The sequence below is a fragment of the Electrophorus electricus genome, chromosome 18, assembly GCF_013358815.1.
Source record: "Electrophorus electricus isolate fEleEle1 chromosome 18, fEleEle1.pri, whole genome shotgun sequence".
NCBI classification, from domain to species: domain Eukaryota; kingdom Metazoa; phylum Chordata; class Actinopteri; order Gymnotiformes; family Gymnotidae; genus Electrophorus; species Electrophorus electricus.
The window spans coordinates 653,209-677,800 of NC_049552.1; the positions used below are offsets into that span (position 1 = coordinate 653,209).

Here is a 24,592-nt window from a genome sequence, read left to right on the forward strand (position 1 = left end):
TCTGCTGTGTGTGTGTGTGTGTCTGGTGAGGTAGTGGACCAGAGCCACACTCTGCTGTGTGTGTGTGTGTGTGTGTCTGGTGAGGTAGTGGACCAGAGCCACACTCTGCTGTGTGTGTGTGTGTGTGTGTGTGTGTCTGGTGAGGTAGTGGACCAGAGCCACACTCTGCTGTGTGTGTGTGTGTGTGTGTGTGTCTGGTGAGGTAGTGGACCAGAGCCACACTCTGCTGTGTGTGTGTGTGTGTGTGTGTCTGGTGAGGTAGTGGACCAGAGCCACACTCTGCTGTGTGTGTGTGTGTGTGTGTGTGTCTGGTGAGGTAGTGGACCAGAGCCACACTCTGCTGTGTGTGTGTGTGTGTGTGTGTGTCTGGTGAGGTAGTGGACCAGAGCCACACTCTGCTGTGTGTGTGTGTGTGTGTGTGTGTCTGGTGAGGTAGTGGACCAGAGCCACACTCTGCTGTGTGTGTGTGTGTGTGTGTGTGTCTGGTGAGGTAGTGGACCAGAGCCACACTCTGCTGTGTGTGTGTGTGTGTGTGTGTGTCTGGTGAGGTAGTGGACCAGAGCCACACTCTGCTGTGTGTGTGTGTGTGTGTGTGTGTGTGTCTGGTGAGGTAGTGGACCAGAGCCACACTCTGCTGTGTGTGTGTGTGTGTGTGTGTGTGTGTGTGTGTGTGTGTGTGTGTCTGGTGAGGTAGTGGACCAGAGCCACACTCTGCTGTGTGTGTGTGTGTGTGTGTGTGTCTGGTGAGGTAGTGGACCAGAGCCACACTCTGCTGTGTGTGTGTGTGTGTGTGTGTGTGTGTGTGTGTCTGGTGAGGTAGTGGACCAGAGCCACACTCTGCTGTGTGTGTGTGTGTGTGTGTGTGTGTGTCTGGTGAGGTAGTGGACCAGAGCCACACTGCTGTGTGTGTGTGTGTGTGTGTGTGTCTGGTGAGGTAGTGGACCAGAGCCACACTCTGCTGTGTGTGTGTGTGTGTGTGTGTGTCTGGTGAGGTAGTGGACCAGAGCCACACTCTGCTGTGTGTGTGTGTGTGTGTGTGTGTGTGTCTGGTGAGGTAGTGGACCAGAGCCACACTCTGCTGTGTGTGTGTGTGTGTGTGTGTGTGTCTGGTGAGGTAGTGGACCAGAGCCACACTCTGCTGTGTTGTGTGTGTGTGTGTGTGTGTGTGTCTGGTGAGGTAGTGGACCAGAGCCACACTCTGCTGTGTGTGTGTGTGTGTGTCTGGTGAGGTAGTGGACCAGAGCCACACTCTGCTGTGTGTGTGTGGTGTGTGTGTGTGTCTGGTGAGGGTAGTGGACCAGAGCCACACTCTGCTGTGTGTGTGTGTGTGTGTGTGTGTCTGGTGAGGTAGTGGACCAGAGCCACACTCTGCTGTGTGTGTGTGTGTGTGTGTGTGTGTGTGTCTGGTGAGGTAGTGGACCAGAGCCACACTCTGCTGTGTGTGTGTGTGTGTGTGTGTGTGTGTCTGGTGAGGTAGTGGACCAGAGCCACACTCTGCTGGTGTGTGTGTGTGTGTGTGTGTGTGTCTGGTGAGGTAGTGGACCAGAGCCACACTCTGCTGTGTGTGTGTGTGTGTGTGTGTGTCTGGTGAGGTAGTGGACCAGAGCCACACTCTGCTGTGTGTGTGTGTGTGTGTGTGTGTGTGTCTGGTGAGGTAGTGGACCAGAGCCACACTCTGCTGTGTGTGTGTGTGTGTGTGTGTGTGTGTGTGTGTGTGTGTCTGGTGAGGTAGTGGACCAGAGCCACACTCTGCTGTGTGTGTGTGTGTGTGTGTGTGTGTGTCTGGTGAGGTAGTGGACCAGAGCCACACTCTGCTGTGTGTGTGTGTGTGTGTGTGTGTCTGGTGAGGTAGTGGACCAGAGCCACACTCTGCTGTGTGTGTGTGTGTGTCTGTGTGTGTGTATGTTGGTGTGTGTCTGGTGAGGTAGTGGACCAGAGCCACACTCTGCTGTACTGTGTGTGGTTCGTGTGTGCTCTGGTGAGGTAGTGGACCAGAGCCACACTTCTGCTGTGTGTGTTTGATGTGTGTGTTGTGTGTGTGTCTGGTGAGGTAGTGGACCAGAGCCACACTCTGCTGTGTGTGTGTGTGGCGTGGTGTCTGTGGGGGCCCCTCTGCTGTGTGTTGTGTGTCTGGTGAGGTAGTGGACCAGAGCCACACTCTGCTGTGTGTGTGTTGTGTGTGTGTGTGTGGTCTTGGTGAGGTAGTGGACCAGAAGGCCCCCACTCTGCTGTGTGGGTGTGTGGTGTGTGTGTGTGTGTGTGTCGTGTGTCTGGTGAGGTAGTGGACCAGGAGCCACACTCTGCTGTGTGTGTGTGTGTGTGTGTCTGGTGAGTTACAGTGGACCAGAGCCACACTCTGCTGTGTGCGCGCGTGTGTCTGGTGCGGTAGTGGACCAGAGCCACACTCTGCTGTGTGTGTGTGTGTGTGTGTCTGGTGAGGTAGTGGACCAGAGCCACAATCTGCTGTGTGTGTGTGTGTGTGTCTGGTGAGGTAGTGGACCAGAGCCACACTCTGCTGTGTGTGTGTGTGTGTGTGTGTGTGTGTGTCTGGTGAGGTAGTGGACCAGAGCCACACTCTGCTGTGTGTGTGTGTGTGTGTGTGTGGTGTCTGGTGAGGTAGTGGACCAGAGCCACACTCTGCTGTGTGTGTGTGTGTGTGTGTGTGTGTGTGTCTGGTGAGGTAGTGGACCAGAGCCACACTCTGCTGTGTGTGTGTGTGTGTGTGTGTGTGTGTCTGGTGAGGTAGTGGACCAGAGCCACACTCTGCTGTGTGTGTGTGTGTGTGTGTGTGTGTCTGGTGAGGTAGTGGACCAGAGCCACACTCTGCTTGTGTGTGTGTGTGTGTGTGTGTGTGTGTGTGTGTCTGGTGAGGTAGTGGACCAGAGCCACACTCTGCTGTGTGTGTGTGTGTGTGTGGTGTGTGTGTCTGGTGAGGTAGTGGACCAGAGCCACACTCTGCTGTGTGTGTGTGTGTGTGTGTCTGGTGAGGTAGTGGACCAGAGCCACACTCTGCTGTGTGTGTGTGTGTGTGTTCTGGTGAGGTAGTGGACCAGAGCCACACTCTGCTGTGTGTGTGTGTGTGTGTGTCTGGTGAGGTAGTGGACCAGAGCCACACTCTGCTGTGTGTGTGTGTGTGTGTGTGTCTGGTGAGGTAGTGGACCAGAGCCACACTCTGCTGTGGTGTGTGTGTGTGTGTGTGTCTGGTGAGGTAGTGGACCAGAGCCACACTCTGCTGTGTGTGTGTGTGTGTGTGTCTGGTGAGGTAGTGGACCAGAGCCACACTCTGCTGTGTGTGTGTGTGTGTGTGTGTCTGGTGAGGTAGTGGACCAGAGCCACACTCTGCTGTGTGTGTGTGTGTGTGTGTGTCTGGTGAGGTAGTGGACCAGAGCCACACTCTGCTGTGTGTGTTGTGTGTGTGTGTGTCTGGTGAGGTAGTGGACCAGAGCCACACTCTGCTGTGTGTGTGTGTGTGTGTGTGTGTGTCTGGTGAGGTAGTGGACCAGAGCCACACTCTGCTGTGTGTGTGTGTGTGTGTGTGTGTGTTTGTCTGGTGAGGTAGTGGACCAGAGCCACACTCTGCTGTGTGTGTGTGTGTGTGTGGGCTGGTGAGGTAGTGGACCAGAGCCACACTCTGCTGTGTGTGTGTGTGTGTGTGTGTCGTGGTGAAGGTAGTGGACCAGAGCACACTCTGCTGTGTGTGTGTGGGTGTGTGCTGTGAGGTAGTGGACCAGAAGCCACACTCTGCTGTGGTGTGTGTGTGTGTGTGTCTGGTGAGGTAGTGGACCAGAGCCCACACTCTGCTGTGTGTGTGTGTGTGTGTCTGGTGAGGTAGTGGACCGAGCCACACTCTGCTGTGTTGTGTGGTGTGTGTGTGTGTGTGTGTGTGTGTCTGGTGAGGTAGTGGACCAGAGCCACACTCTGCTGTTTGTGTGTGTGTGTGTGTGTGTTTGTCTGGTGAGGTAGTGGACCAGAGCCACACTCTGGTGTGTGTGTGTGTGTGTGTGTGGTGAGGTAGTGGACCAGAGCCACACTCTGCTGTGTGTGCGCGTGTGTCTGGTGAGGTAGTGGACCAGAGCCACACTCTGCTGTGTGTGTGTGTGTGTGTCTGGTGAGGTAGTGGACCAGAGCCACACTCTGCTGTGTGTGTGTGTGTGTGTCTGGTGAGGTAGTGGACCAGAGCCACACTCTGCTGTGTGTGTGTGTGTGTCTGGTGAGGTAGTGGACCAGAGCCACACTCTGCTTGTGTGTGTGTGTGTGTGTCTGGTGAGGTAGTGGACCAGAGCCACAATCTGCTGTGTGTGTGTGTGTGTGTCTGGTGAGGTAGTGGACCAGAGCCACACTCTGCTGTGTGTGTGTGTGTGTGTCTGGTGAGGTAGTGGACCAGAGCCACACTCTGCTGTGTGTGTGTGTGTGTGTGTCTGGTGAGGTAGTGGACCAGAGCCACACTCTGCTGTGTGTGTGTGTGTGTGTCTGGTGAGGTAGTGGACCAGAGCCACACTCTGCTGTGTGTGTTGTGTGTGTGTGTCTGGTGAGGTAGTGGACCAGAGCCACACTCTGCTGTGTGTGTGTGTGTGTGTGTGTGTGTCTGGTGAGGTAGTGGACCAGAGCCACACTCTGCTGTGTGTGTGTGTGTGTGTGTGTGTCTGGTGAGGTAGTGGACCAGAGCCACACTCTGCTGTGTGTGTGTGTGTGTGTGTGTCTGGTGAGGTAGTGGACCAGAGCCACACTCTGCTGTGTGTGTGTGTGTGTGTGTGTGTCTGGTGAGGTAGTGGACCAGAGCCACACTCTGCTGTGTGTGTGTGTGTGTGTGTGTGTGTCTGGTGAGGTAGTGGACCAGAGCCACACTCTGCTGTGTGTGTGTGTGTGTGTGTTTTGTGTGTGTGTGTGTGTGTCTGGTGAGGTAGTGGACCAGAGCCACACTCTGCTGTGTGTGTGTGTGTGTGTGTGTGTCTGGTGAGGTAGTGGACCAGAGCCACACTCTGCTGTGTGTGTGTGTGTGTGTGTGTGTCTGGTGAGGTAGTGGACCAGAGCCACACTCTGCTGTGTGTGTGTGTGTGTGTGTGTGTGTGTGTCTGGTGAGGTAGTGGACCAGAGCCACACTCTGCTGTGTGTGTGTGTGTGTGTGTGTGTGTGTGTGTGTGTGTGTGTGTGTGTGTGTGTGTGTGTGTCTGGTGAGGTAGTGGACCAGAGCCACACTCTGCTGTGTGTGTGTGTGTGTGTGTGTGTCTGGTGAGGTAGTGGACCAGAGCCACACTCTGCTGTGTGTGTGTGTGTGTGTGTGTGTGTGTGTGTGTGTCTGGTGAGGTAGTGGACCAGAGCCACACTCTGCTGTGTGTGTGTGTGTGTGTGTGTGTGTGTCTGGTGAGGTAGTGGACCAGAGCCACACTCTGCTGTGTGTGTGTGTGTGTGTGTGTGTGTCTGGTGAGGTAGTGGACCAGAGCCACACTCTGCTGTGTGTGTGTGTGTGTGTGTGTGTGTGTGTGTGTCTGGTGAGGTAGTGGACCAGAGCCACACTCTGCTGTGTGTGTGTGTGTGTGTGTGTGTGTGTGTGTGTGTCTGGTGAGGTAGTGGACCAGAGCCACACTCTGCTGTGTGTGTGTGTGTGTGTGTGTGTGTGTGTGTGTGTCTGGTGAGGTAGTGGACCAGAGCCACACTCTGCTGTGTGTGTGTGTGTGTGTGTGTGTGTGTGTGTGTCTGGTGAGGTAGTGGACCAGAGCCACACTCTGCTGTGTGTGTGTGTGTGTGTGTGTGTGTGTGTGTGTGTGTGTGTGTGTCTGGTGAGGTAGTGGACCAGAGCCACACTCTGCTGTGTGTGTGTGTGTGTGTGTGTGTGTGTCTGGTGAGGTAGTGGACCAGAGCCACACTCTGCTGTGTGTGTGTGTGTGTGTGTGTGTGTGTGTGTGTCTGGTGAGGTAGTGGACCAGAGCCACACTCTGCTGTGTGTGTGTGTGTGTGTGTGTGTGTGTGTGTGTCTGGTGAGGTAGTGGACCAGAGCCACACTCTGCTGTGTGTGTGTGTGTGTGTGTCTGGTGAGGTAGTGGACCAGAGCCACACTCTGCTGTGTGTGTGTGTGTGTGTGTGTGTGTGTGTCTGGTGAGGTAGTGGACCAGAGCCACACTCTGCTGTGTGTGTGTGTGTGTGTGTGTGTGTGTCTGGTGAGGTAGTGGACCAGAGCCACACTCTGCTGTGTGTGTGTGTGTGTGTGTGTGTGTCTGGTGAGGTAGTGGACCAGAGCCACACTCTGCTGTGTGTGTGTGTGTGTGTGTGTGTGTGTGTGTGTGTCTGGTGAGGTAGTGGACCAGAGCCACACTCTGCTGTGTGTGTGTGTGTGTGTGTCTGGTGAGGTAGTGGACCAGAGCCACACTCTGCTGTGTGTGTGTGTGTGTGTGTGTGTCTGGTGAGGTAGTGGACCAGAGCCACACTCTGCTGTGTGTGTGTGTGTGTGTGTGTGTGTCTGGTGAGGTAGTGGACCAGAGCCACACTCTGCTGTGTGCGCGCGTGTGTCTGGTGCGGTAGTGGACCAGAGCCACACTCTGCTGTGTGCGCGCGTGTGTCTGGTGCGGTAGTGGACCAGAGCCACACTCTGCTGTGTGCGCGCGTGTGTCTGGTGCGGTAGTGGACCAGAGCCACACTCTGCTGTGTGCGCGCGTGTGTCTGGTGCGGTAGTGGACCAGAGCCACACTCTGCTGTGTGCGCGCGTGTGTCTGGTGCGGTAGTGGACCAGAGCCACACTCTGCTGTGTGCGCGCGTGTGTCTGGTGCGGTAGTGGACCAGAGCCACACTCTGCTGTGTGCGCGCGTGTCTGGTGCGGTAGTGGACCAGAGCCACACTCTGCTGTGTGCGCGCGCGTGTCTGGTGCGGTAGTGGACCAGAGCCACACTCTGCTGTGTGCGCGCGCGTGTCTGGTGCGGTAGTGGACCAGAGCCACACTCTGCTGTGTGCGCGCGTGTCTGGTGCGGTAGTGGACCAGAGCCACACTCTGCTGTGTGCGCGCGTGTGTCTGGTGCGGTAGTGGACCAGAGCCACACTCTGCTGTGTGCGCGCGTGTGTCTGGTGCGGTAGTGGACCAGAGCCACACTCTGCTGTGTGCGCGCGTGTGTCTGGTGCGGTAGTGGACCAGAGCCACACTCTGCTGTGTGCGCGCGTGTGTCTGGTGCGGTAGTGGACCAGAGCCACACTCTGCTGTGTGCGCGCGTGTGTCTGGTGCGGTAGTGGACCAGAGCCACACTCTGCTGTGTGCGCGCGTGTGTCTGGTGCGGTAGTGGACCAGAGCCACACTCTGCTGTGTGCGCGCGTGTGTCTGGTGCGGTAGTGGACCAGAGCCACACTCTGCTGTGTGCGCGCGTGTGTCTGGTGCGGTAGTGGACCAGAGCCACACTCTGCTGTGTGCGCGCGTGTGTCTGGTGCGGTAGTGGACCAGAGCCACACTCTGCTGTGTGCGCGCGTGTGTCTGGTGCGGTAGTGGACCAGAGCCACACTCTGCTGTGTGCGCGCGTGTGTCTGGTGAGGTAGTGGACCAGAGCCACACTCTGCTGTGTGCGCGCGTGTGTCTGGTGCGGTAGTGGACCAGAGCCACACTCTGCTGTGTGCGCGCGTGTGTCTGGTGAGGTAGTGGACCAGAGCCACACTCTGCTGTGTGCGCGCGTGTGTCTGGTGCGGTAGTGGACCAGAGCCACACTCTGCTGTGTGCGCGCGTGTGTCTGGTGCGGTAGTGGACCAGAGCCACACTCTGCTGTGTGCGCGCGTGTGTCTGGTGAGGTAGTGGACCAGAGCCACACTCTGCTGTGTGTGCGCGTGTGTCTGGTGAGGTAGTGGACCAGAGCCACACTCTGCTGTGTGTGCGCGTGTGTCTGGTGAGGTAGTGGACCAGAGCCACACTCTGCTGTGTGCGCGCGTGTGTCTGGTGAGGTAGTGGACCAGAGCCACACTCTGCTGTGTGCGCGCGTGTGTCTGGTGCGGTAGTGGACCAGAGCCACACTCTGCTGTGTGTGCGCGCGTGTGTCTGGTGCGGTAGTGGACCAGAGCCACACTCTGCTGTGTGCGCGCGTGTGTCTGGTGCGGTAGTGGACCAGAGCCACACTCTGCTGTGTGTGCGCGCGTGTGTCTGGTGCGGTAGTGGACCAGAGCCACACTCTGCTGTGTGTGTGTGTGTGTGTCTGGTGCGGTAGTGGACCAGAGCCACACTCTGCTGTGTGCGCGCGTGTGTCTGGTGCGGTAGTGGACCAGAGCCACACTCTGCTGTGTGTGTGTGTGTCTGGTGCGGTAGTGGACCAGAGCCACACTCTGCTGTGTGTGTGGTGTGTGTCTGGTGAGGTAGTGGACCAGAGCCACACTCTGCTGTGTGGTGTGTGTGTGTGTCTGGTGAGGTAGTGGACCAGAGCCACACTCTGCTGTGTGTGTGTGTGTGTGTCTGGTGAGGTAGTGGACCAGAGCCACACTCTGCTGTGTGTGTGTGTGTGTGTCTGGTGAGGTAGTGGACCAGAGCCACAATCTGCTGTGTGTGTGTGTGTGTGTCTGGTGAGGTAGTGGACCAGAGCCACACTCTGCTGTGTGTGTGTGTGTGTGTGTCTGGTGAGGTAGTGGACCAGAGCCACAATCTGCTGTGTGTGTGTGTGTGTGTCTGGTGAGGTAGTGGACCAGAGCCACAATCTGCTGTGTGTGTGTGTGTGTGTGTCTGGTGAGGTAGTGGACCAGAGCCACAATCTGCTGTGTGTGTGTGTGTGTGTCTGGTGAGGTAGTGGACCAGAGCCACAATCTGCTGTGTGTGTGTGTGTGTGTGTGTGTCTGGTGAGGTAGTGGACCAGAGCCACAATCTGCTGTGTGTGTGTGTGTGTGTGTGTCTGGTGAGGTAGTGGACCAGAGCCACAATCTGGTGTGTGTGTGTGTGTGTGTCTGGTGAGGTAGTGGACCAGAGCCACAATCTGCTGTGTGTGTGTGTGTGTGTGTCTGGTGAGGTAGTGGACCAGAGCCACAATCTGCTGTGTGTGTGTGTGTGTGTCTGGTGAGGTAGTGGACCAGAGCCACAATCTGCTGTGTGTGTGTGTGTGTGTCTGGTGAGGTAGTGGACCAGAGCCACAATCTGCTGTGTGTGTGTGTGTGTGTGTCTGGTGAGGTAGTGGACCAGAGCCACAATCTGCTGTGTGTGTGTGTGTGTGTCTGGTGAGGTAGTGGACCAGAGCCACAATCTGCTGTGTGTGTGTGTGTGTGTCTGGTGAGGTAGTGGACCAGAGCCACAATCTGCTGTGTGTGTGTGTGTGTGTCTGGTGAGGTAGTGGACCAGAGCCACAATCTGCTGTGTGTGTGTGTGTGTGTCTGGTGAGGTAGTGGACCAGAGCCACAATCTGCTGTGTGTGTGAGTGTGTGTCTGGTGAGGTAGTGGACCAGAGCCACAATCTGCTGTGTGTGTGTGTGTGTGTGTCTGGTGAGGTAGTGGACCAGAGCCACAATCTGCTGTGTGTGTGTGTGTGTGTGTCTGGTGAGGTAGTGGACCAGAGCCACAATCTGCTGTGTGTGTGTGTGTGTGTCTGGTGAGGGAGTGGACCAGAGCCACAATCTGCTGTGTGTGTGTGTGTGTGTGTCTGGTGAGGTAGTGGACCAGAGCCACAATCTGCTGTGTGTGTGTGTGTGTGTGTCTGGTGAGGTAGTGGACCAGAGCCACAGTCTGCTGTGTGTGTGTGTGTGTGTGTCTGGTGAGGTAGTGGACCAGAGCCACAATCTGCTGTGTGTGTGTGTGTGTGTCTGGTGAGGTAGTGGACCAGAGCCACAGTCTGCTGTGTGTGTGTGTGTGTGTGTCTGGTGAGGTAGTGGACCAGAGCCACAATCTGCTGTGTGTGTGTGTGTGTGTGTCTGGTGAGGTAGTGGACCAGAGCCACAATCTGCTGTGTGTGTGTGTGTGTGTGTGTCTGGTGAGGTAGTGGACCAGAGCCACAATCTGCTGTGTGTGTGTGTGTGTGTCTGGTGAGGTAGTGGACCAGAGCCACAATCTGCTGTGTGTGTGTGTGTGTGTGTCTGGTGAGGTAGTGGACCAGAGCCACAATCTGCTGTGTGTGTGTGTGTGTGTCTGGTGAGGTAGTGGACCAGAGCCACAATCTGCTGTGTGTGTGTGTGTGTGTGTGTGTGTGTCTGGTGAGGTAGTGGACCAGAGCCACAATCTGCTGTGTGTGTGTGTGTGTGTCTGGTGAGGTAGTGGACCAGAGCCACAATCTGCTGTGTGTGTGTGTGTGTGTCTGGTGAGGTAGTGGACCAGAGCCACAATCTGCTGTGTGTGTGTGTGTGTGTCTGGTGAGGTAGTGGACCAGAGCCACAATCTGCTGTGTGTGTGTGTGTGTGTCTGGTGAGGTAGTGGACCAGAGCCACAATCTGCTGTGTGTGTGTGTGTGTGTCTGGTGAGGTAGTGGACCAGAGCCACAATCTGCTGTGTGTGTGTGTGTGTGTCTGGTGAGGTAGTGGACCAGAGCCACAATCTGCTGTGTGTGTGTGTGTGTGTGTCTGGTGAGGTAGTGGACCAGAGCCACAATCTGCTGTGTGTGTGTGTGTGTGTGTGTGTCTGGTGAGGTAGTGGACCAGAGCCACAATCTGCTGTGTGTGTGTGTGTGTGTCTGGTGAGGTAGTGGACCAGAGCCACAATCTGCTGTGTGTGTGTGTGTGTGTCTGGTGAGGGAGTGGACCAGAGCCACAATCTGCTGTGTGTGTGTGTGTGTGTCTGGTGAGGGAGTGGACCAGAGCCACAATCTGCTGTGTGTGTGTGTCTGGTGAGGTAGTGGACCAGAGCCACAATCTGCTGTGTGTGTGTGTGTGTCTGGTGAGGTAGTGGACCAGAGCCACAATCTGCTGTGTGTGTGTGTGTCTGGTGAGGTAGTGGACCAGAGCCACAATCTGCTGTGTGTGTGTGTGTCTGGTGAGGTAGTGGACCAGAGCCACAATCTGCTGTGTGTGTGTGTGTGTCTGGTGAGGTAGTGGACCAGAGCCACAATCTGCTGTGTGTGTGTGTGTCTGGTGAGGTAGTGGACCAGAGCCACAATCTGCTGTGTGTGTGTGTCTGGTGAGGTAGTGGACCAGAGCCACACTCTGCTGTGTGTGTGTGTGTGTGTGTGTCTGGTGAGGTAGTGGACCAGAGCCACACTCTGTTGTGTGTGTGTGTGTGTGTGTGTGTGTGTCTCCAGTGAGGCAGTGGCAAAGATCCACCCACACCCTGCTGAGTGAGTGAATAAGTGTGCGCGTGTTAGTTACCTTGAGGAAGGTGGCTTTGTTCTTCTTGATCCACTGTTTTCTCTGATGCAGCGTATGGCAGTACATGTAGAGTAAGGCCCCGCGACGCCAGTACAGACACTCCAGCAACTCCTGCCCCAGGACAGACTGCACCTACAGCAGGGACACAACAGAGCAGCGGGAATGTATCAGCTATAAAACTGGAAAACTCCTATTTGCTCTCACTATCGGATATGTTTTACCGATGGTGTAAATGTACTTTAAATTAAAATACAAACTGAATGAATGAATGAATGAATGAATCCCTCTCAGAAAGCTTGAGGGATGAGCGGTACTGAGGCCTGCCTCCTGGGTAGGTGCGAGGCGCCCCGCCAGAACCTCGGGCTCCGTCAGGTCCTGCAGGAGCTGCTGAATCTTGAAGGGAGATGTGTCCTCTGGGAACTCCTGATCAACCAGCTTGTTTTCCTCATAGAATGTAATGTCCAAGATAACCTGCGATTACAACCCCAAAACAAACAAACAAACAAACAAACAAACAAACCTCATTACAATCAGAAAGTTTTATTTATTTACAACTGTACTTTTACATGCAGTCATCAATTAAACCGCAAACACTTCAAGAATATTCCCACAGGCACACCAGTGGTGTAAATAACTTACAAAAACATGAAACACACACTCAAAGGAGAAACACATGTCTGTTTGCGTCCAGACAAGCTGGTTACTACACATGCCTGTAACCATCAGTGTACCTGTGTGTAGTCCTGGAGGAGCTTTGGCAGACTGCTGCTCTCTCCCCCATGTGTGTAATAGTTTTTCAACTTGTCTAGTATGGAGGATGCATTCTGTAAATAGTCATCATCTAGAAAAGAAACAGATTTTGTTAACCACACATTCATGCCACGTCTGATTTATGCTAGTACTGCTTTTGAGAGTCCATGGGTTTAAACAAGAGATTTTAGTGACTTAGTTCCCAGGAATTAATCTAATATCCTTCTTCATGTGGATACATACAAACCTGAATAAAGTCCTTTTGGCTATTTTTTCAAAAATAATTTGGTTAAATCTGTTTTACATTAAAAGACACGCTGTCTACTTTGCCCCCTGATATGACAGATTATCTGCAACCTTACAGATATTTAAACCTGTCATTTTATAAACCGTTATGAACTATAATCAAAAGGCCAAAATGTTCTGAACAGATTAAAGTCATCTGCATCTTACATACAACAGGCACATGCATAACTTTATACAAACTGCTGTACAAGAAAAAAACTTTACTGCAATGCAACACAAGGTCCACCCGGGTGACCACACACAGGGTCCTGTCCCACCGCACCTCAGCCAATGTCTCACCAAAAGAAACTCGAAGCAGAAATCATTGCACTACTTTAACTGTAAGGACAACAGACAAAATCCGACATCAAAGGCTCTTGCTTTGCTGAAATGGTTCTAGCCCTTTCAGTTAAAAATAATAATTCCTCAGAGTACCAATGGACATGGCTATCCACGGTCTATATGCTCCGCATGAAACACAGCTTCAGCCTCGAGTAACCCATGACGTCCGCGTGCTAGACGTGCGACTTTCAGAAATGCATGCGTGCTGAACGAATACCACTAGGACCACTCTTACTCAACCACACTAAAATAAACCTCAAATTACTCATAGTAAATACTTAAGAAATACACCAATAAGCCAGATAAACCTTTCCCGGCCTGCTAAAAAGACAGTGAGTTATCACCATCTAAGCTCGACGACATTTAAAGCCGCTACAGAAAAGCGCTTTAGTTTGTATTCGCACCCCACCGCAGCGCATTAAGGCGGCGTAGCTTATAAAGCAGCCAGCGAGGGTAACAGCGACCGAGCTGCCCTGCCTGCACGACACACTCCAATACGACCAGCTCAGCCCCACACCGCTTTACTCAACTGGCTGCGGGTAAAGCAGCAAGGCGGCGTCTCCCCACAAACCTCTGAACCCTGGAGGACTCAGAGGTGAGCTGCTCGGTGAGGTGAGCTGCTCGCTAACCCTGTCAGAGAAAAGCTAACCTGGGTTAGCATCCTAGCTGTGGCAATATCGGAGTGAAATACCGCACAGCAAAGGCGCTCGGTCATACAAACATGTAATGAACACGCTGATAAAAACTCATGTTCGGAATTACCCTGCTTTTCCGTTCGCAGAGAGACACACTTGCTATCTAACTCAAAGATCCTTCTTTCCAACTCAACACCCCTCCTGTAGTCGTCGGCCATGACTGAAGACCAGTCACGTGGCTCATTACTCACGTGGGATGTGTTTTTATTATTTTCAGAGTTTCGTGAAAAGCGCAACAGTTGCTGGAAAGTTTATGTCTTTTCCGTCAAAATAAAAGCTAGCACGAGCACTCTGTAAATGGGTGTACAACAAAATAAATAAATAATACCAAATTTTAAATTATAATAAAATCATAAAACTAATTAAGCGGCGCTGCAAATTTTAAGTGAGACAAAGTATGTTAATGTGCTGTTTTGCTGCTTAGCTAGCTAATCAAAGGTAAATTCTGGATTTTTGTATTTTTCTTATAGAACCTATTATTCAGTCCAATGCTAAATAGACAGCAATTATTTATTATGTAAAATATTAATAAAACACATATAAAGGTTTATTTTTTGGCAACATAGAGCCTTTAATAAAACTAGTGTAGTATTTACATAATAAAAAAATGACTTAAAATGGGCTAAAGATTGTTTGTTTGTTTTTAAACAGTCTGAGACTGTCAAAAATGAGATTTCTCTCATTTTGGGTGCATAGTCTATAGTCAAACTATACAGTTTGTGCTGTAAATTTATGGATACTGTCATAATCCATACACTTGAAACTTTAAGAGAAATGTAATTTTGTAGTTAAAAAATAGGTCTTTGGACAACTGAGATCTTGTACTAGGTCATGAATCAAAAACATGGGATTTATGTCATTTTTTTGGTCATTTTTAGTGTCAAAACCAGGCCACGTGAAACCTTAAGAAGAATGTCATTTTGAAATAAATATAGGTCTTTGGATAGCTGAGATCCTATACTAGGTGTTGAGTCAAAAACAGGGCACTAGTTTGAGTACACGCTATACACCCATAATGACAGAGATTTTAGTTTTAGTGTACACAATTCCATTTTACTGTTTGTTCATGTATGGATTTTTGGTCAATATATAATTTCAATAACATTTTAAATTCACTGACTCTTAATTAACATTTTATTTATTATTTCAAAAAAAATCTCTGCTCTTTTAAAATGTAATAGTTGCCAGAGACTTTTATTTTGACAATTTTATTTACTATTGCAGCAAAATGTTGCTAGAATCACAAAGCTTATTTTCAGTATCCAGCTGTTTTTTGTAAACTGAAAAATAATAAATAGAAGTCTTTGTTGCTCTTGTTTAGGCTGCGCACGTATGGATTTAATATCCGCCGATGATAGCCAGGGGATATATTGGGATCAAAGATCAAAAGTAATAATACAATTAAAAGCAGTTATAGGAAATTTGTTAACTTCACATAATTCTGAGCCAATTCATGTAGATAACGTTACAAAAAGCTATTACAAATGGCCGGTTAAAGATTTTTTCTAACTAACTACTGTACAATCTTTTTCGTTAACTTTTTGCATGCCTGACGTCATTGACATAGTTAGGCATGTTTTAGGAGTGAAAAAAAAAAAGTGATTAAAAAAAATATATATGCAGATACAAAAAAAAATGCCATGAAACTTCAGGTTGATCTTTGCTTGGCTGTATTCAAGGCCTCAGGTATGGGCAAGTATGGACGGGTATGGACAGCTTGTTGTACTTCTCAGGCACCTTCATCACACCTTTCTGATAGCTGGCTGACTTCTCACCATGTGGCCTTTATCTGGGCCTCCAATCGCGTCCTCCACGAAGGATACAGATCCTTGATGGTGTTCCTCTTGTAGCCATCTTGTATATACATTGACACGTGACATAATTCTAATCAAGACACAGTTCATTCTGAAAGCACATGGCCTTAGACGTAGACAGTCCCATATTTGGCAGAAGTGACAGATTTCACTATCCATTAAATGGATCTAACTAAATGTCAAGTTTTCCCAGAGAACTTCCATACAGAAACTCACACTAGTGACCCAGCGTTACTTCAGCACTGCAAATGGAAATGAGTATTTGTGTATAGTTGTAGTCCAATGTAGTCCAATTATATTATCATTAATTTAAAAAAATGCTTGTTTCCTTTTCCACTGTGCTTATTATTGTTTACGTTATGGAGAATAAAAACTCTCCCTTACTGCTGTGTTAACAACAATCTTTTGTTTTGAAATTTGTTTCAAAATTAGCAATTTTCTTAGTAAAACCAATTTGTTGTACATAATCAGAGCTCTGGAAAATCAACATATTTTTAAAACAAAAAAATCCAATTAAACCTCAATCTTGGAATATGTATCTAGTTGAAATGCCTTGATCTGGTTTACACAATCTCGTTACCTTAATAATCCTGTTCCCATGCCTTAATTGTTGTGTATTTGTATATAGTTGAAATGACAATAAAGCCTCTTTGAACTTGGAACTTAATAAATTGTTTGGCTAATGTACATTTCAGTTATGCTATGTGTAAAAATTAATATTCAAATTAAGCCTATGATATAATGGGCAATATTGTGAAAGAGAGTAAATGATCAACAAAGATCAATGTTTTCACAAATACTATTGGTGCAAGTATGTACTAATAGTGCAATGTACTATCTGAAATAATAATAATATTAATGAGTACAAGTTATATAGGACCTTTTTCTCTTAAAGTTTTGATATCTGTGAAGCATCAGGAAGTCTCACTGATGAACCATTCATACATGACTTTTCTTGAAGAACTTCAAAAACTCATTGAGTGAAAAATCAGTGCTAAAATCTTGTTGCATGGACTTGACATTAGCAAAAGGTAGCAAAAACTCTGTGAACTCATTTTCACAAATAAAGTTGATGTAAAAATTGTGAAAGCAAAATAAAGTATTATCTGAGTATGATTTTGTATTCCTCACAACTCCAGCCTACATCTAAACTTCATCAAGACTAGATGTATAAAAGGAATAATATTGGATCAAAAATATTTCCTAACAAAAGTAAAGTGAAAAATTGATATTTGATGGATTAAAATGTTCCAGAAACAAAATGGCACACAATTCCACCCATGCAAGAAGAAAACAACAAAGCAGAAATTAACATTAAGGCCTGTACAATTAATGCAGCCTCTGGTACTACAGCAATATTACTGATATGCTTAATATCTCCAAGTATTTCTAGCTCTTGTTACTCACTCGTAGGTTCCTTTAATTGGTTAGGTAACAGCTGTAAAGAGTTTGAACTGGTGATTCTTATCAGCTAACTTTAATGAGAGGCTTAAAAGGAATGCAGACAGGAAAGGCACTTGTGTCTGTCTGCCTCTCTCAGGGAGAAGGGTTGGTGTATGATGCTGGGTATTGGGGTTTCCCCTGTCTAGTGGCACAATGTGGTGGTGCAGAAGGTAGTTGTGTGGTGTTACCTTGTGCATGGTGTAGCAACATAAGCTTCTGTGGCTCAGCCCCAAGAAGTCGACTACCTACCTTATCTGACCAAGATGGAGGGCTCTCCTTCCAGTGTTGCATCCAAGCAAAGTAGCTCTGTGTTTCCTCGGCAAGGCCCGGAAGCCGGTCAGACTCTGGGTGGATGGTCAAGGAGTGCTTCCAGAAGTCAAATGGATTCAAGTGCTCAGACTGCAAGTGGCTCTGCTGGGTATTACCAGTCTGTGTTCCAAGGTGGCCAGCAACTTCCTGGACTTGTAACCCAACCCCAACTGCAGGACTCTTCTGGTAGTGGTGAAACTCAGTTTCAGGGGCAGAGTGCTAATCGTGCCCTTGGCACCCCCTAGACTTCCAGTAGCCTTTTTCAACAAGGTGTCTGGCATCAGGGGTCTGCTGGCAGCTTGGACTCTGTATCCAGCACTCAAGGTTTCCCGAGTCAGTATACTGGTTCAAGGATGCACGCTGTGTCTGTTCAATCTGCTCCCACCCATCAGGGAGACAATAGGACCCCATACTCGGGCCACCCAACATGCCATCCTTCAAAGAAGCTCCAACCTCCTCATGTTCCCTTCCCTCAATCTCAAAGCTACACACAGCTGACGTCCAGACTCTTGGCTAGCCAAAGCGCCAGTGGGCGTTCTGGTGTAACCACTACTAGCCGACAGCCGGTCAAGGATACGGAACAACATGGCAGCTCTCACGGGGCTGCTCCTTCAGTTTGCAAATGGATGGCCAGTTGCAGATGCAGGGCTCCAGTGCTCATTCTTCTATTGCCTCTACAAGCCAACAGTCTGGCGGGGGTGATCTGCAAAAAAGCAGCTACTATGGGCCTCTGCCAGTCCAGGGTGCAGGCACAGGGCAGACCACTGGCTGGCAGTCTGCACAGCAGGCTGGTCAGTCTCAAATGCAGAGGGTGAGTTCCCACTTGAGCTCCAGCAGTCAGCTGGTGATGTGCAGAGAAAAGCAGCAGCTCTTATGGACCTGTGCTTACCCACAGTGTAGTAACCTGGCAGCCCTCTAGTTATGACCATGCTTCAATACAGACTGAACCTGTGCTGGGTGCAGGTATGTGGCAGTCCACTAGCCAACAGACTGCCCAGTCCACAAATGCAGGGCTCCAGTGCTGGTTCTGGTATGACCTCCCTCATGGGAGGCTTAACATCTAGTAGCGAACAGTCTGGCGGTGATGCTACGCAACAAGGCAGCTCCCATAGGTCCCTTCATTCTCAGGTTGGGAGCATATGGCAGACATTGAGCCGGCAGACTGCATTGCACACTGACCAGTCCCAGAAGGGGGTCCCACATTGTAACCTTCAACCAATACAATCCAGCATCTATGGCTTGTCCAAAGGGCATCTTGGCACTTGGTCTAGTGGCTGGGGACAGAATGCTGTGATGCAGGCCGGTGTAAGCCAACCAGCATTTGCTGTGGATTTTAATGTGGCCCAGCAATCCTCTGACATGCACTTATCCTACACTGGTTCCCCATCAAGTGTGTCCAGTGGTTCTTGCAGCTCAACTAGTTTCACTCAGGACTTGCCTGGTCACTCCAACTACTACTACTACCACCACAATAAACCCCAATTGCCTCCTACCCAGTTCAGTGGGATGATCAAGCACTGGGGTTCAGGCTAATGCTGTTCAGCAAAAGGATGCTGAAACTGTTCTTGGTTCTTCTCAATATAATAATCCTGCTTTCTTAAATAAAATGTGTTGGTGACACTGCTTGGTTTCTGTTGGTTAAACAATGCTGTGTGAAATGTGAAGGCAATGCTAGATGAACAGAAAAGCACTGCCTCACTGCAGAGTCTTTGGGTTTGCCTTTGCTCTAGGTGTAAATTAAGTGATGGTTGTGGCACTTGTTGAACTAGGACAACTCTAGCAACACCTGTAGAAGGTGCTTGGTTTTTTTTGTTTTTTTTGTTTCTCATCCATTCCTCCCCAGTTTTTCAAACATATGTTCACAGAACAAACTTTTTCCTATTTATTATCTTGCAATTCCTGTCTATCCACAGATCTCCTAGATTTGACAATCTCACTTTAATCCAAATGTATGGTACAATCACAGACTGTACTGGTAGGAGGGCTCTGGAATTGCTATCAGCTGTCCTCCCTCTCTCTCTCCCCACCCTTGGTTAGTCACCATTTTCCTTTTGACACTCCCAAATATTCTTGTTGCCTCTCTAGACCTGTAAGATTGTCCCCACCTGCCCCCTGGCTAACAAACACTCCTCTGCCACTGGATAAAACTAAGGACTGCAGAGAGACATTGGAGGAAATCTCTGATAGATTCAGACATCAGCTTGTATCGGTCTCTCCTCTCCAAGTTCTCACAGGAAGTAACATCTGCAAAGTAATCAGCATCGGATCCACACAAGCGCTTTGGTATTTATTTATTTTTCCCTTTTCTCCTTAACCCTCTCCTTTCTTCCTCATCTCTTACAGCTGAGGATTTTCAGATTTGAAGATCTGACAGCCCTTTTCCTCTGTTCCAACCCTTCCAACCAGTATTCATTCCAAATGCATGTCTGCTGGATCCCATTCCTTTGACTCTATTACTCTGTCAAGAGATCTGCTTCCTTTCATCTATCCACAGCTCCTTGTCTGTTGAACATGTACCAACAAAACCACCAGGATCATACCAATCCTTAAGAAGGCCACAATTGTAGGCGCTAACACAACTAATTATAGATTGGAACCACTTTTTCCTCTCAACTGATTTTGAATGAGCAGTTTACAACAATTCTCTTGTCCTCCTTCAGATTCTTTTGGATGTTTTGGCAGCCTGTGGCACAATAAGCCACAACACTGTCCTCTCTGATCCAATCTCTCTAGCCTGGGTGTGGCTGGCTCTGCAGGGAAATGGCTTCAGTCCGATCTGGAGGCACTCTCCACTGGTGTCCTCCAGAGCTCAGTACTGTATATTCATTCTCTTGGTGATGGCTTCTCATACCACTGCTAGGCTGACTTACACCCAATTCTTTCCCAGCTGCAGGTTTCCAGATGCATCTCAGCATGCTTGACTTTGCACCATGGATGACTGCTCACCCAGTTGAACTGAGCTCTTGTACATCCCATAAATTCCCAGCCCTTACCATGACCTTGCAGTTTCCTTTCAGAACTCCCTGGTATCGCCATCTGTAGCTGCTTGTAGCCTGGGTTTAATTTTGGACAACCTGTTGTTCATCCTCCAAGAGCCTCTACAACTTATTCTGGCATCTTGGCACTTGCTCTAGTGGCTGGGGACAGAATGCTGTGATGCAGGCAGGTGTAAGCCAACCAGCATCTGCTGTGGATTTTAATGTGGACCAGCAATCCTCTGACATGCACTTATCCTACACTGGTTCTCCATCAAGTGTGTCCAGTGGTTCAACCAGCTACAGCTTCACTCAGGACTTGCCTGGTCACTCCTACTACCATCACAGTAAACCCCAATTGCTTCCTACCCAGTTCAGTGGGATGGTCAAGCACTAGGGCTCTGGCTAATGCTGTTCAGCAAAATGATGCTGAAACTGTTCTTGGTTCTTTTCAAAATAATCCTGCTTTCTTAAATAAAATGTGTTGCCAACACTGCTGTCTCTGCTTGGTTTCTGTTCAACAATGGTGTGTAAAATGTGAAGGGAACACTAGCCAAACAGACTCTGCAGTGCGTTTGGCCTTTGCTCTATGTATACATTTAGGTGGTGGTTGTGGCACTTGTTGAACTAGGACAACGCTGTAGTGGTTGGCAACACCTGTAGAAGGCTTTTGTTGTTCTTTGTGTGTTTGTTTCTCCTCTATACTGAGACTGGTTCATCACATGTTCACAATCTATTGTCTTGCAACTCTGGTCTACAGATCCCCTAGACTCGACGGTCTCACTTATTCCCAATGTTCCGCACAGACTGGTGGTAGCAGGGGGCTGGAATTGCTATCAGCTGTTCACCTTTGTGTTTTCTTTTGTATATTTTTCCTTCCTCATCTCTTACACCTGAGGATTTAATCACCTTTGAGGATCCACCAGTCCTTTTCCTCTGTTCCAACTCTTCCAACCAGTATTCTTTCCAAATACATGCTGAAGGAATGGGATCCAGCAGACTCTGTTACAATCTCAAGAGATCTGCTTCTTTTAATCGGTCAACTCCTCATCCTTTGAACATGTACCAACAATATTGGTACAAAACCACCAGGGTCATACCAATCGTTAAGAAGGCCACACTTGTCAGCACCAACATAACTAATCGCAGATTGGAATGACTTCTCTCCTTCCACTCAACTGATTCTGAACGAGCCGAGCAGTTTACAATCAGTTCTCTTGTCCTCCTCCAGATTCTTCTGGACCTTTTTGCAGCCTTTGACACGATAAACCACAACATTCTCTCCTCTGATCTCTCTAGCCTTGGTATGACTGGCTCTGCAGGGAAATGGTTTCGGTCCTATCTGGAGGGACATTCCTATCACGTAACATGTAGACTCTCCACTGGTGTCCTCCAGAGCTCGGTATTAGGCCCTCTTCTTTTTGTATACTCATTCTTTGTGATGGCTTCTCATACCACTGCTATGCTCACTGCACCCAATTCTTTCCCACCCTCTGAAATGCAGGTTTCCAGATGCATCTCCACATGTTTGACTGACATTGCGTCCGTGGATGACTGGCCACCACTTGAAACTCAACCCAAGTACAACCCAGCTTTTGTACATGCCAGGAATTCCCAGCCCTTACCACGACCTTGCAGTTTCCTTTAAGAACTCCCTGGTCTGGCCATCTGTAGCTGCTTGAAGCCTGGGCTTACAACCGGTTGTTCAGAACGCGTGTTTCAAATCAGACCCAGTCTTGCAGATTACTCCTTGGTAACAAAGGATTTGGACCCTTCTCTCACAGGAAGCTGCCCCGGTGCTTGTGCTGTCTCTCGTTATCTACTAAAAAGACTACTGCTACTTGCTGGTCTTCCTCCAAGAGCCTCTTCAACTTATTCTGTATAACCCTTCATTGGCTTCCAGTAGATGTCTGCATCAGATTTAAATCTTTGATGCTTGCCTACAAAGTCAAAAATGGACCAGCCCCTCCGTTCATGAAGTCAACGGTAAAAGCCCGATCTGTAGCTCTAGTACTTCAAACCTCACGTAAGGCTCGGCTTGAAACCCCATGCTTCAAGTCTCCAAAAGATGAGCATTGAGACTATTCTCTGTTCTGGCTCCCAGATGGTGGAACCAACTTCTGCAGTCCTCAAACAGACCGAAGACCCATTTATCTGTGGTGTATTTAAATGGCAACCGATCCTACTTCTATGCGGACTAACTGAAACTCTAGTAGTTATTGTAGGGTATTGTTTATTGCACCGATTTGTTGTCTGAGATGGAGCTTATGTATTTTTGCGCTTCCAAGCCTCAACGTTGCTCCTTTGTATTTCAACAGTATTCTAGTTCAGTAGTATCTTGGACTGGCTAGGATGTATTCTATGTGTAAATGCCAAAGCATTTACGTCTGCCACCTCTACTCCTAAGGGTCAATACAAAAGCATAGCCCTAATCTCACGGCTAATCTAATGGATTGAAACCACAACTAAGTATTTTGTCTCTTTTTAAAACAATAGATATTGCATAATTATCACATAATACATCCATTTACTTACACAAAATCTTAAACATCTGACACCAAGATAACAGTGGCTTTACTACAGAATACAAGGTTAAATAATTTGAGACAATTTAGACTTGACTAAAACCAGGATTGTCTGACCGCACATGAATTAAGGTCTTTGGTATATTAAACAATGTCATGTTGCCAGTTACTTTGAGGCATGAGATGAACTTGGTTAAGCCTAGAAGCAGGTTTTCCCTACAGGGACAGACTGAGGAATTTGTCTAGTCATTCATTTTGCCCCTGAAATATCCCCTTTGCTTGAATACCTGTGTGCATTTCCTAATGTGTCATTTTTCAGGTGTGAGATGAGATCACAATAAACTACACTAAAAAACAAATTCTCCTCCCAAGAGCCTTGTTCCCTATTTGGGGGGGACCTCACCTTTTGTCTGTTCTGTGGTCATTAAAACTCTCAAACCTGATCTGATATTTCTTCAGATTCGTGTGTGTGTGTGTGTGTACTATCATTAATGTTGTGTTCTCTGCTAGTTTTGAGTACAAATCACTAAACTAAAATAGGATTTCCTTACTGTTCAATAGAGGTAAGTGGACTGTAGAGCAAGGCAGGTCCTAAGGCGTGATTTGTCCTCCTTTGAAGTGTCCGTCAGACCACTGGAATGTTAGTGGTGATATTGAACAATGCAACACCTCAGGCTCATTCACACACCAGCATGTTCACTGGTACATTAATATACGGACTCAGGCTTGTACATTACAGGCAGCTGGCTGTGCATTTGAGGTATGGAGAATGAAGAGTGACGTATGGTCTGGAACAGAAAAACATTCCAATAATCATTCCCTCTTTATGAATACTAGGCACTCGTCTACAGTAATACATTCAGTTCATTTCCTGTACAATATGAATATATAGTGTGTCGTCGCTCCATAATGACGTGTACCTTTAAGAGCAGTCTGTCCAACACTTGCAGTGGAAATGGAGCCTAAAAATACTTCAGAAATGATTTGCATATGGTCTGTTGGTCTACACTAACACTGCGGGTAAATTCCTTCCAAAGGTCTGCAGATACGGTTGGAAATATTGACATGTATGTAGATAGCTGCGTCAGACTTACTGCATCATATTTTGAATCTTGCTTATGAATGCTAGCAAGTCCTTGTGCACAGTGGTCTGAAATACTGGCAGAGAAACCGGCTGTGGAGGGACGAAATGAGGCAACATTAGGACAACTTACCAAAAGCAGAAATGTTTTTAGAGCAAAGCACAGAGATGTATGGTTATTTATACATTTAACAGTTACCACTTTAGGCCTTTTAAAAAGGCAACACCACCAGTGCCAGGACAAACTACAGGTTTATTAATACAATTTAAGAACCATAAGATTAAATATAATGAGCAGAAAGTCTGGTTGTGAGTTTCAAACACAAAGGGCTTCACAGACATTTAACGTGGACACCATCACATATGTGCATAAACCACTTCAGCAGTACAATTCATGATAAACTACAATTTTCACACCTAGTTAAACCCTGCCATAAAATTCTACATCACAATTTCATAGAAACAGGAAACTCTCATGGCGGGAACAAAACGTGACTCCACAAAATACAAACATATTATCCCACATCACAACTAAAATTAAGGAGATCAACAAATATTAAAACATCATGTCACCTTACATCATATTCTATATTTACCAAAATTGTGCAATACACCCACACACACACACACACCCACACATACACACACACCCACCCACACCCACACTGCCTGGCCAAATAGGTAAGAGTCTCCCATTGGATAATTACTACATGGGTGAGTATGTTTCAGCTGGCAGCAAGCTATTTAACCCTAACTGATGCAGTGAGTAGCTTCTCATTTGTTAAACAACCATGTCAAAAGACACATCCTGTGGTCGTGGAAAAGATGCTAATCTGTTTCAGAAGGGTCAAATTCATGGCATGCATCAAGCAGAGAAAACCTCTAAGGAGATTGCTGAAACTAAGCAAATCGGGTTAAGAGCTGTCCAACGCATTGTTAAAAAGTGGAAGGACAGTGGGGAAACATCATCTTCGAGGAAGGAATGCGGTCGAAATAAAATCTCGAATGATCGTGATCGGCGATCACTTAAACGTGTGGTGAAATCAAATCGTAGCAAAACAACATGTTTAATAGTGAAAGTAAGAGCATTTCCACATGCACAATGCAAAGGGAACTCAAGGCATTGGGACTAAACAGCTGCGTA

The 24,592-nt window shown here is 48.3% G+C and overlaps 1 protein-coding gene across 1 annotated transcript in view; it reads right to left on the reverse strand.

The window, feature by feature from the left end:
* c18h5orf51 (chromosome 18 C5orf51 homolog) overlaps positions 1-13,468 on the reverse strand; it is a 70,078-nt gene extending 56,610 nt beyond the window's left edge. Inside the window, exons 1-4 of the mRNA XM_035536283.1 lie at positions 13,369-13,468; positions 11,961-12,070; positions 11,554-11,700; positions 11,230-11,361 (exon numbers count right to left, since the gene is read on the reverse strand). Coding sequence (XP_035392176.1) covers positions 11,230-11,361; positions 11,554-11,700; positions 11,961-12,070; positions 13,369-13,459 — 480 coding nt within the window. The 5' untranslated portion in view covers positions 13,460-13,468. The remainder of the gene's footprint in view (positions 1-11,229; positions 11,362-11,553; positions 11,701-11,960; positions 12,071-13,368) is intronic.
* Between the last annotated feature and the right edge of the window lie 11,124 nt (positions 13,469-24,592).